This window comes from Protopterus annectens, chromosome 1.part0 (assembly GCF_019279795.1).
Source record: "Protopterus annectens isolate FY-2018-M chromosome 1.part0, PAN1.0, whole genome shotgun sequence".
In the NCBI taxonomy this organism is placed as follows: Eukaryota; Metazoa; Chordata; order Ceratodontiformes; family Protopteridae; genus Protopterus; species Protopterus annectens.
The window spans coordinates 524,105,615-524,118,280 of NC_056725.1; the positions used below are offsets into that span (position 1 = coordinate 524,105,615).

General features: G+C 42.1%; 1 protein-coding gene across 1 annotated transcript in view; it reads left to right on the plus strand.

Annotated features, from left to right (window-relative positions):
• Positions 1-12,666, plus strand: part of RRP36 (ribosomal RNA processing 36) — a 349,049-nt gene that overhangs the window by 298,239 nt on the left and 38,144 nt on the right. The window contains exon 6 of the mRNA XM_044061146.1: positions 1-16. This exon is cut by the window's left edge and continues 102 nt beyond it. Within this exon, the coding sequence (XP_043917081.1) occupies positions 1-16 (16 nt within the window). The remainder of the gene's footprint in view (positions 17-12,666) is intronic.

Consider the following 12,666-nt stretch of genomic DNA (forward strand, 5'->3'; position numbering starts at 1 on the left):
TTCTTCCTAAAGAAGTGTAAGTTCATATTTTAAGCTTTCGAAAATTGAGGTACATTATTAATTCTTCATGTCAGACTAAGTCTGAGACACAGGAGTTATCTGGACATGCTGTGGGGTTACCTTGTAATTTTATGTTTAGCTGTCATGAAAAAAATGTGATACCATGAGTTCTAGAGTTTAAAGGTGCTAATAGTTGTATGTGTTAGCGATCCAGTTACTAATTTTTATTTCTTTGTAGTCCCAGTTGGCATAATGGTTAAGGTCTTCTTTTCCCATTCTGAAGGTTAAAGGCTAAATCCTAACCTCTGATCAGTGCCTGTATGGAGTTTGCACGTTCTCCCTATGTCTTTGAGGGGTTCCTCCACACTCCCAAAAACAAGCTGAGTGTTTCCATCTCAAACACACTCAAAAATGGAGTTTTGGGCAGCAACACAGACTCTAGCTGGTGCATTATAGGGGAAGAGTTGTATAGATCAACTGCTTTTGGCATGTACTGTTGTGTGCAGTATCATCAGAATAGGAGAACATGGATCACATGCATGCCATGGCAGTGCTTGCCACTTGACTGTAAAATATACTTGTAGGTCATTCAGTAATGTTGACATATGTAGCCAAATGGTCATGGGTATTTGTTGGTGATAAGTGGGTTCATTACCCAGCATATTCCCACCAATGTCAGGGACCCATGCTAACAGTGGGAGGGGTGTATGTGCTCCTTTTCGCCAGTGTGTCCCACCGTAAAGCCCATCAGCCTTGAGTCAGTAAGCAACTAGCCATCCAGTGTCCATTTGCCCAGATTGGGTTACTAGGCTAGCTCTGTTGAGAGAAAGCTGGACATAAAACCCATAAACCTGCCAGACATGAGCTAAGAATTCCTACACTCAGTGTAGCTTCACTGACAGGATGAAGCTTGGAAATGGATGACATGATGTTATGGAGGAGACAGGACATCCTATATATGCGGGAGACAAGATGGAAAAGCAGTGCAGCAAAGCCTCTTTGCTTGGGATCCAGAGTCTACTGCTCAGGAGGAGAATAGATTAGAAATGGTGTTGGAATTGTAGTGAGGGAGATACTTCAGAAGACAGTGAGGAGTGTCATCAGAATTAATGGCAGACTCATGGTAATCTGACTCCAGTGTAATGATAGGGCATTATTCATAATCTCAGCCTATGCCTCACAGCAGGGTTGTGATAGTGAGGAAAAGAGTGCAGTAGTTGGCAACAGGAAGGAGAAGCCATTTTAGACTTCTGTCTGACAAATGGCTTGATGGTGACCAAAAAAAATGGTTCAGCAAAAGAGACGGTCACAAGATTACAGACAGGAGTGACAACATGCAGCTCTGGTAGACTTTCTCCTAGTAAGTAAAGGGCAGTGGGGTAGAATCAGCTGTTGCAAAGTTATTCCTTATGAAAAAGTAGGCCCACAGCATAAATCACTGGTTACCACAATAAGCTGCAAGCAGTGGTCATAGAAAACCCCAAAGGTCAACAAAGACTAGGCTGAAGATCTGGAAGTTAACTGGAGGGAAAGCACAACAGTTCAAGGAATTATTTAGGGCTCTAGCATCTCAGGAGCAAGAGGAAATATGTGGAGTTGAAAAAGAATGACAGCACCTCAAAACATTGTGTGTGAGGACTACAGAACGTGGCCGAGGCAGGTATGGATATAATGTACATAAGGAAAGCTGGTGGTGGAATGCAGAAGTCCGGGAAGTCATCAAACAAAAGGAGTGCAGGAAGAAGTAGGAGATAAACGATATGGACTAGGCTAAAAAGAAATACTAGTTGTGTAACAAACAAGCTGAGAGAGGAGTTGCAGTAACAAAGAACAAGACATCAGAGGTACACTGTAATACCTTCTGGAAAATGACTCCGTAGATAGCAGTAGATAGCACAAAGAAACTGTTTGTTTCAAGTTGCAAGACAAAGATAGAAAGGTTAAGAAGATAGTCAGACACCTTTCATAAGGGATGCCAGCCGGAACAACCTGCTCACTAGTCCACAGGATATCAAAGGCACATGGAAGGAGTATTTAAAACAGCTTCTGAGTGAGGAAAACCCCACATAAGCTGTACTGCCACAGGCAGAGCCTACAATGAAGGAAGAGGAGGAGCCCACCATAGAAGGAGTAAGAATAGCAGTAAGGAAAATGAAGTCAGGAAAAGCAGCAGGCTGAGATGAGGCCACATCAAATAGGATAAAGGTATTGGGTGAGACAGGGGAGAAATGGCTGCTGAGGGTGCCCATAGCAGTATAAGAGACAGGGGTGTATCCCATATAACTGGAGAATAAGCATTCTAGTGCCAGTGTAAAAGAGCAAATGGGGCATTCACAACTGTGGGCAGTATAAAGGTATCAAACTCCTGCCACACAGCATAAAAGTTCTAGAGAGGGTGATTGAAAATACACAGAGTAGTAGAAAATAAGATGGGAGATGAGCAGATCGGGTTCAGATCAAGATACAGCACAACTGACCTGATGTTTACAGTGAGACTTATAGTTGAGAAAAAGCTAGATGAGGAAAGCGTCAAGTCTCCGAAACATTGGAAGAATTACTGCGGGCTGTGTACAAGAACCCAATGACTTGAGTACCAAGTGTGTTTGGATTCACGGAGGATTTCCCAGTGGGAGTAGGCGTGCATCTGGGTTCAGCTCCAATCCCACTGCTGTTCATACTGGTGATGGACTACATTAGCAAACAGGTCGAGGGGACAGATTAAGAAAGTTGCTGTATGCATACTATGTGGCACTGCAGGCAGACTGATTAAGAACTTCAACAAAGGATATGAGATTAGAATGCAAAACTGCAGGCACATGGTTTGAAACTGAGTTCAGATAAGACAGTTGTAATGACAGCAAATAGTGGAAATTGAAAGAAGCTAAATTATTGAGCTAGAAGGAAAATAGAATAGGTTAAAATCTTCAATTATCTGGGGGGGTGCTGGTTGAGGAGAAGTCGTCTGAATGAGGAAGTCAAAGCTAGAATTAGAGGGGCTGCAGCTAACTGTCACAGTGTGTCAGGGACAGTGTAAGACAGATAAATGCCAAATAAGCTGAAAAATAAGGTGTACAAAACAGTGGTGTTGACCAGTAATACTGTATAATACAGAAACCTGGAGTTGAGGAAGCTAGAGGTGATGGAGATGAAGTGCAATGACGTGTGTTTAGGATTCACATTGTGGGACAGATGAAGAAATGAGGATGCAAGTGCAGAAGCCAAAGTAGCTCCAATTGCATAAAAGATCAGAGCGAACAAATTAAGGTGGTTCAGGTACATGTGCAGAGAAGCAGAAGGCAATCTTGTAAAAAAGATTTGGGACAGTCAGGAAAAAGGCAAGCGGAAACGAGGGCTTCCAGCAAAGAGGTGGATGGATTGTGTGAGAGAAGACCTGTGGCTGTCAGGCATGAATGTCAAAGAAATTAGATTAGTATTAAATAGAGAGATGGTGACAGCTGACACAACAGCCTGACCTCATGTAGAAAATGGATGAAAATGGGGGGGGGGGGGGTTGATGATGGTGATGGATTCCCAGTAGAACAAAATTATTGCCAAGCATGATGGTTGAAAATTTAGAACGAATCGATGATGTCATAAAGAATCATTCTGACATGTGGATTAATCCGGGTATGCAGTATGGTTATCCAGGCTTGTATACAGACGCCAGCAATTCAACGGATCATACATGAACACTAATGGACTGCAGCAAAAAATGCATCTCTTGTTGGGAAGGATTCTTGTAACAGCATTTGGGCTTCTGTTCACCAGCATCATCTGTGATCTGGACAAGTGTTCTAGCAGTCTGGTACTGCTTTGTGAAAGCCAGTGCCCTTCATGAGCTGTTTCTATACAGTTGTTAGGTAGTGTTAGCCTGCCATAAAAGCAGCACTTTTGGACACCTTCTTCAGTTCTCTCCATTTTGAAACTTTCAGCCCTAGATTGCATTTTATATTTACAGGTACTCCTTCATGAACTGGAAACTTTGGTTACAACTGAAAGAAAAAAGTTAGAATTTTTTTTTACTGTAACAGCTTGCTGACTGAAATAATTTGGAGTGTGTTTTTATGTAGGCAAGGTAACCATTTGAAATGTTGGGACCTGCAAGATCTAGTCCTGAAATACAGACACTGAGTGTCCGAAAGATCAGGCTTGCATAAACTAAGTCCAAGATGCCATTTCTTAGAATATTCCTTTTCTCGAAGGTATGGTGATCTTGGAGTTGGGGAGTGGAGGGCTTTCCCCAACATGGGGTGTGTAGAGGGTGCTTGCCCACCCCAGCAAAAAGAAGTTTAAAGGATAAGAGCAATTTTCGAAATTTGCTCCTCTCCTGTGTTGTTTTTAAGCTTGTTGTCAGTCAACATTTCTAGTGTTGATATTTCAGTAGGGAGATGGTAAGCAAACTTCACTGAAGGCTGTTTTTTTTTTTTTTCTCAAGATAATTGTGACCCCTTTGAAAATGTTCAGCAGAGCTACAGAAATAGGGTTGAATATTTTTCATTTGGGAAAAACTTTGTAAGTTTGAGAAGAGAGAAGTTTAGTTTGGGTATGAAGGAGCCAGGTAGAACCTATAACATTATAGTAAGGAAAGAGAAAGTAAAAAAAAAAAAAAAAAAGTAATCATAATGTTGACACATCTGCAAAGGCTCTTATTACAGGGAAAATGCTTTTCAAAAAGATGGAAAAGAATTGCTACCACATATGGTTCTGATAGACAAATTCTAACTCCAGCACAGGCCTCTGAAAAGTCTGTACAAGTCAAGAAAGCCATCATTTTTTGGATTGTTTCTAACAGAGAATCACAAGTATTTTCCAAGAGCAGAAAATATCCAAAAACAGGAATCTTACGTGGTTTATCAAAAGTTTCCAAGTGCTGCTGTTATGACTTCTGAACTGCCAGCAGTACTTTCACCAGCAAGACTTTGGTTGTTGCATGTAGCAAGTGCAAGCATGAACAAAGGCTAAGACACTGACATTGATTGTCAGTACTTTGTGGATAAATGTTTGTTTCATGCAGGAAGCAGCCATGTCCCAGGTTCAAGCCCACCCCATTTCAACAGTGCAAGTCCAGCCGGTCTGTGACCAGTGAAGGTTTTCTAGCAAAGGTATGTCAGTGGTTCTGCACAGGTCTTCCAATTCATCATCATTTCCAGCTATAGCATCATAAAAGAGAATGTCTGCCTACCCTGTGCCTTCCTCTGAAAATGAAGACTTATTTTAATTTTAAACAAAAATAATACCTTTTGGGGAAGTATATTGTTCGTAATGATAAATAGTCCTTTTGTCACATTCTACCTAAATGCTGCACTTTAAGAAACAGTAAATCATATAAAAGAACTTTATGGCTGGGGCAGTAAGGGTGTTTCTTTTCAATAAAGGAGGCACTATGAACTTCTAAATAGAGGCAGCGAGAGCTTTTAAGCTCGGGTAGACTGCAATGGGTAGTTCAACCTTCACAGCAGTCTTTTTGAAGTATTAATGCTTCCAGCAAATGTCCTGAATCTTTTTCATTAGAGTCATTTGTGTAGTGAATCCTTGCATGAGATTTATGCGCAAAGCAGTAGATTCTACCAGTTTTTTCCTAGTAGTACTGTTCTCTGTTGTGGTCTTACTGCCCCATGAGTTTAGTTTTAGAAAGTGTTTTTTATAATCTGTACTATTACGACAGCTGAACTGTCCAGCTACAGACCCCTCTTGTATCTTCCGTTTGTAGATCACTTAATAAGGATCTGTTGCCTTTGTATATTTTCCTATTGTCTCTGCAGCCAGTTTGGTAGATGTGGATGCCCTTGAAGCACTGTAGCTATTGTCTCATGTTCACTGACAACCACCCAGTTCTTAAGCAGAATGATACAGTAACTTGAAAATTATAGTTACACAGTGTCACTGGAGGGCAGAGCTCTTGCAGACAAGCACTTTTAAAACCAAAAAAAATTGTCAGAAGCACACACACACACACACACACACACACACACACACACACACACACACACACACACACACACACACACACTATGCCCTCCACACAAAATATGGACCAGATATACAGATCCACATATGCTAAGGCTCTTGCGTGTAATCTTCCTGAACCCAAAGGCCTCCAAGATGTTGCACTCACAGTAAGTATCCTCAGCAATGTCAAAAGCACTCTTGACAAAATGTCTGCATCCTCCAGGGTGAGTAGAGCCTACAGAGGACAGATGTAAACTATCTTTGCAAAGTTTTTGGTTTTTGGTGACATTCGAAGGGGTTACAATATTTGTCAGTCTGTGAGGATATCATAGGATCATAGGAAGTTACTAGGCTATTGGCCCTGAGGCCCTTACAAGCCTAGCCAAGAATTTAGCCCATGTTCTAACAAGTCTGCACCCTATGCCATTGTCAAGCAGGGACACAGGTGGAATCCCAGGGGTATATTTTCAGTTCCCCATCCAGTTTGCGCTTAAAAAGGTTTAACAAGGTACTGTGCTTTACGTGGAGAGGGAGTCTGTTCCACAAAAGGGGGAGTCACTGGGACACAAATCTGTCCCGCCAACAAGTCCTGTTGATGTCACTGACCAGGTTGAGGTCACGTGTGTGGGTTACTCGAGTGGAGCTTGACTTGTGGATATGCAACAGTCCCATTAGGGCGGGCTCTGAGATTGCTTTGTATGCCAGACGGAGGTCACCTCTGCGGAGTCTGTAGGAGACTGAGTAGAGGGACAGGGCTTTTAGCCTATTTGTGTAGGGTAGATGTTTGAGGCTCTGGATTCTCCAGGTGAGGAACCTCTGTGGTCTCTCCAGTTGCTGTATGTGCTTTATGAGGTACATGCCGAAAGGGGCATTGTACTCAATAATGGGTCTTATAAGGGAAGAATACAGGGATGTCCATGGATGAGATACCCTTACTAATGGGGGTGGGCCATGTAAAAAGCTTTCCATACAACGGAGGCAATATGGTGGTCAAAAGTCAGTTTGCTATCAACCTGGGTGCCCAAATCCCTCATGATCGATTGTGTGCTTAGTACCTTATTATCAATGTGATAATTTGTGAGGGTGTCATTCTCACCAAAAAGGATAATGATTTTTGGCATTCAGTTTGAGGCCATGTTTTTGGCACCAGTCATTTGTTTGGGTGAGACCCTCTTGAAGGATGCCCACATCACTAGGAGAATTGATGACAGCACCCAGCTTGCAGTCATCTGCAAACCTGGTCAGCCATAGCCCACTAGATTTGGCCTGCACCTCTGAGAAGTATATCCCAAACAGCAGAGGCCCCAAGACCGATCCCCGGGGTACATCGCTTGTTACGGGACTACTACTTGAGATGGCTTCCCCCATTTTGACTAGGTGGGTTCTGTCAGTGAGCCAGTTTGCTACTCATCTGGTAACTTATGGATTGATGCCTAGTTGAGAGAGTTTATGTATTATACCTGAGTGGGAAATAGTATTGAAAGGCTTTGGCCAGGTCAAGGTAGGCAGTGTGCACCATCATCTCCTCATCTATGGCCTTGGTGACTTGTCTCAAAGAAGTCGACCAAATTTAACAGGCATGACCTCCCCTTTATAAAACCAAACTGTGTGGGATCAAGTATTTGGAGATTGCCAATGTCCTTGTTAATGTGGTCCATGACAGTTCGCTCCATGGCTTTGCAGGTCAGGCTAGTTAGGCTGATGGGTCTGTAATTTCCTGGATCGGTGTAATGATGGTGGGATGAAGCTGGTGCTCAGGCTTTGGTTGAATAGGGTGCCTAATGGTGCTGCAAGTTCCTGCCTGAGTTCATGTAGGATGCAGCCTGGGATGTTGTTGGGTCCTATGGGGGCTGTATTTTTTGCCTTTGAGAGGGCAGTGATGACTTGCTTCCTAGAAATAGGGGGGGGGCAGGTACAGAGGATGTCCTGTTTTACTGATTGGTGGTGGGGGGCAGAGGAGTGAAGATTTCACTGAACCTGTCTGCCAAAAAGTCGGCTGTATCTACAGGGCTTATGTATGTGGTGTACTTGACCGCCATTTCTGAGCAGCTCTGGGTGCTTCCCTTGAGATTGCGGACATATGTGAAGAAAGCCTTATGATTGTCTTTAGTAGATGTGGCCAGTTTGGACTTTGTTTACTTTGGAGGATTTGACTAGTGCTCTTATTTGCTTGTTCAGGCTAAGGAGAGGAGAGATTGCTTCCATTTAGACACCTGCTTGGTTCTGGACAGCAATTTTTTCCTTTTATTATAGAGTTTATTTATTGTAGATGTCCACCAGACAGGTTTACTCTTCCTTGAGGAGGATGATTTTGTCCTATATGGTATTCCCAATTCCATGTAGCTATATAAATGCTCATGTAATACTTTGGTGTAAGTTTGGACATATGTGCCAGTTTCTGGGGGGAGGGGGTCTGTGATGCTGTTTATACCTTCCCTCAGGAGGTTGTAATCAGCTTTGGATAAGTTTTTTTGTTTGACCCTAGCTGGAGTGGGGGAGGGGGGGTCAGGGGAGATGGTGACTTCGAATGTGACTGCTTTATGGTCAGATCTTACCAGAGATGATGACATTGCATGGATGCTGCAGTGGTCACTCATGTTGGTTAATACCAAGTCCATGATATTTTCACCTCTTTTGAGGGTGTCAGTCAACTGGTCCAAGGCGTTTGCATTGACGAAATCAAGGAATCTCTGAGCATTTGTGTTTTGTCATGAATATTTCTTCCAGTCTATGGTTGGATAGTTAGTCACTCAGGATCAGGGTAAAGGGTTGAATCTTGATAGATTCGAAGAGGTGCAGATAGGTGGAGAGGGCATCTTGAGTCAGAGTTGGAGGCCTGTATCTGTCTGTGATTTGAAAAGGAGTCTTATCAGTTGTTAACTGCACCTGGAGTATTTTCTGTGCATCATACTGTTTGACCAGCCTAGAGGTGTGTATGTCTTTTGCAACTCCAGCTCCTTTTGTTTTGCTGCCCACAGTTTGGGGTCTGAATGAATGATAGGATGAGTAACCTGCTATGGCTGGGGTGCTCTCTACAGCTTTGAACCAGGTTTCTGTGACTGCACAAATGTCAGCTTCTTCCAGGGTTAAGAATGCTTGCAATGAGTGCAGTTTCATGTTTAGACTCCTACCGTTTAGCAGCATAACCTTTAATTTACATTTTGATGAAATTTACATGTTGGTAGTTTTGAACTCATGGCATTGCCTAAAAAAGGCACTATAGGGGAGGTAAGAGCCTTTGCCAGGAGCCTGAAGCCCAAGGGAGATGGATGCAGGCCATGTCTGGCAAAGCATCGAGGCTCATCAGTCATGTCATCCCAGGCTGTCAGGTGCTAGATCCCCTTGAAATGACACAAGAAACTAAGCCACTTGTTAGTCAGTCATTTTCTGTTTGTATTGAATCACCATTCTGGGTAACGGTAGAGTGCTGCTTAAGGCTAGGAACATACCTGCCTGGGACACATACTCAGCAAGCTCGATCTTGTCTCTCTTCATATAGTCCAGGGAGGTATGTCTCAAGTCATTCACTCCAACATGGACTATGACAGAGTCATAACAGTACCTGTTGAGAGACTTCAGTGCATTGGTGATATGGTGGATTCTGGTAGGCAACAACTAACCCTGACTTTCTCCTTATCCAGCCTGGTGAGGGCACATCTGTGTCTCTCACAATAGAATCTCCTATGACTAATATGTGGGTTTATATTTAGGTCTTAGTGGCTGGTTGACAGGCCATGCTGTTTTGCCAGGGATGCTCTGCACCTATCCAGTCTAGGCTTTCATGTATTGGCTGAAACCTTGTCCTCACCATAGTGCCTTTTTTAGGCATTGCCAACCGGATAAGTCTTCCAACATAGCAGAACCATCCCAAAAATATCTAAAAGTGTTACTGCTCAGTGCCAGGAGTCTGAACAAGAAACTCCACCATGTACAAGCTGTCCTCTCCCTCTCCATCATGTGCAAGCTCTCCTCATCCTGAAGAGTACATGTATTGGTTCAGTGTCTGAGACTCCGTTCAAAGATCCAAAGAGCACCTAGGCAGTGCAGTGCCTTCCATACATTTAGACTACTTAATGCATCGGAAGGCACAGAAGGTGGAGGTGTCTCTGTTTGCATCAAAAACAGGCCACTTCTGCTCCGGCTGTTGGATCTTGATGCAAAGAAAATATTTTCACATAGTAAGCAGTGAGTATGGCAAAGTAAGCTTTTGCATTCCCTGCTACAATATTAAGGTTAATCAAGAGGATGTATCAGGGATCAGAGGCAAGAATTAAAGTAGGAGGGTTTCTCTTGACAAGTTGTGCTTGAACAGAGGAACCAGGCAGGGATGCCCCCTTTCCCCTTTATTTCCTTTTTATTTATAGCCATTGGCAAAGAAGATAAGGGACTCAGAAATTCAAGACTATAATTGGTATGGTAATCAAGAACAGTTGGTTTTATTTGCAGGCAATATTATTTTGAATTCAATAAATCCAGAAAAGGACATCTCAGTGTTGAACATGTTGAGCTGGTTTCAGGTCTTTTCAGGATATAAAATTAATGGAGATAAAACAAATGCTGTAGCCATAAATTGTTTACCTACAGATGAATTGGTTTGGCAATACCCATACCTATTGGGGACACTACAAGATGAAGGTACATAGAAGTATGGATTAAAAAGGCTTCCATTATGGTAGCTAAGGATATGTGGGAAGAGACTAAACAAAAGCTAATATAAAAACTGAAAAAAATGGAAGCTGTTATTTATGGATGTGCCTAGTAATGTACAAGCACTGAAAATGTTTTTAGTCTCTCTAGTTTTATATAGAGGTCAGGCATGTTTTTATCAACCAGAGGAGAAGTTGTGGACAATAATAAAGATTTGAAGAGGGAATGGGTTAGGTGGGCTACGCTGATCCTCCCAACAGAATAAGGTGGTTTAGGATTACCTAATTAGAAGGGTCATTATAGACCTACCCAATTAAGGCTCATACATAAAACAAGCAGAACGTTATAACTCAAAGTGGAAAGAGATAATGATGAAGCAGGGGGGAATTCAAGAAATGGAGCGTGGGATTTTGGATGCAGTTTCTTAAGGAGAGTCACAGCCATACAGAATATTATATTCATAAAATAGCAGAAAAATTCTAAGAACTAAGCCAACAGATGACTGGAGAAATGAGATTTTGCCAACAGATAAGTAGTGGTACAGAGATTTGGCAAGAGTGGGCTGGAATTTACTGAAGAAAATGGGAGCAAATAACTAGAGAGGGAGAGGTAATGGAGTGAGATGAGGCCAAGAAGACAGTTGGACTGCAGGCTAGAGACTGATCTCAATCCCTGATAGGGAAGGCAGAGTGTAGGCAAAGAGAAAAGGATAGCGAATCCTAAGCGAAAGGCCTGCTCTATTAGAGTATTTAGTTGAATCTAGAAGAGAAGCTACTGTTTAAAAAGGGATAATTAGTAGAGTATATAAAATATTGCACAATAACTATAAGAACCAATCAGATGAGTTTAGTAAAGACTAGGAAGAGAGACTGGATAAGCAATTTACAAGAGAACAGTGGGAGGACATATGTATGACTCCCGAGTATATAACACAGTCTAGAAGGTTTAGGATTTTTGCTTGGAAGTATTTGCATTTATATTCTTATACCCAAGCTGACTCCAAAGAATTTTTCCTCAGGTAAATGCAAATATTGGAGGTGCGGTGGGGATGAAAGAGGTAAATGGGAACATATGTTTTGGGGGTGTAATGAATTGGCTGATTTTAAAAATGCCCTACAGAGTACTCTTTCAGAAATATTGGGTGAGCAAATAAGGAAATGATTATTTTGAGCTGGGATGCAGGATCTGAATTACGTAAACATAGTAAGGCCTTGTTAAGTTTAATTCTGGTGGCTGCCAAAAAAGCTATTACTAGAAAATGGAAATAAAAGTCTAAACCAGCTGTATCTGATGATTGTAAAGCAAATTACACAGAAGTAAATGGAAATTTTGAGAACAATACATGCAGAATAGTGCTGGACTGATGATTATAAAAAAGAACATATGTTATCTGTATAACTGGAAACATGTTAATATGCATTTTCTTTTATATGAATGCATGTTTGCTTATGTCTTAACTGATAATTTAATAAAGGTGTAAAAAACGCACCTCAAGACTGGTCAATCAGTATACCTATGGTAATTTGGACATGGAGAAGTTCAGGTGCATTCAAGTCTCACACCATATCCTCGCAAGCTATAGGTCCTCCTTTTTGACCCATGAAACCCATAACATATACTTAAGTGTACTTGAAGCACTCTCCATTCACTCAGTACTATATTCATGGGTGACTTTACCCCATTATAAACTGGGAATCTTATATGACCCCTAAAATGCAGGCTCAGAGATTCCGGGACTTAATAAAACGCTAACACCCTCTTCCAGCTGGTCTGTACCCAGTGTACCCACTGGGGATGCAAACATCCTTGACCTGATCCTCACCAACATGGGAGGACTTTGTACCATCCACTATGATCTGTCCTCACTGGTCAGGTCCAACCATAAAGTTGTCTCCTTTCAAATAAAACCCTGGAACTTTCAGGAATTATTTTGTGGCAAACTTCCTACTAGTAAGGGACACCCTGGGAACATTTCAAGTTACTCTCCCACCCAAACCTTAAGAATATAGCTGCCTCTCCAGAATTGTTTATGGAAACAGTGTATAATTGTAGTAGCTGCATAGAGACAGC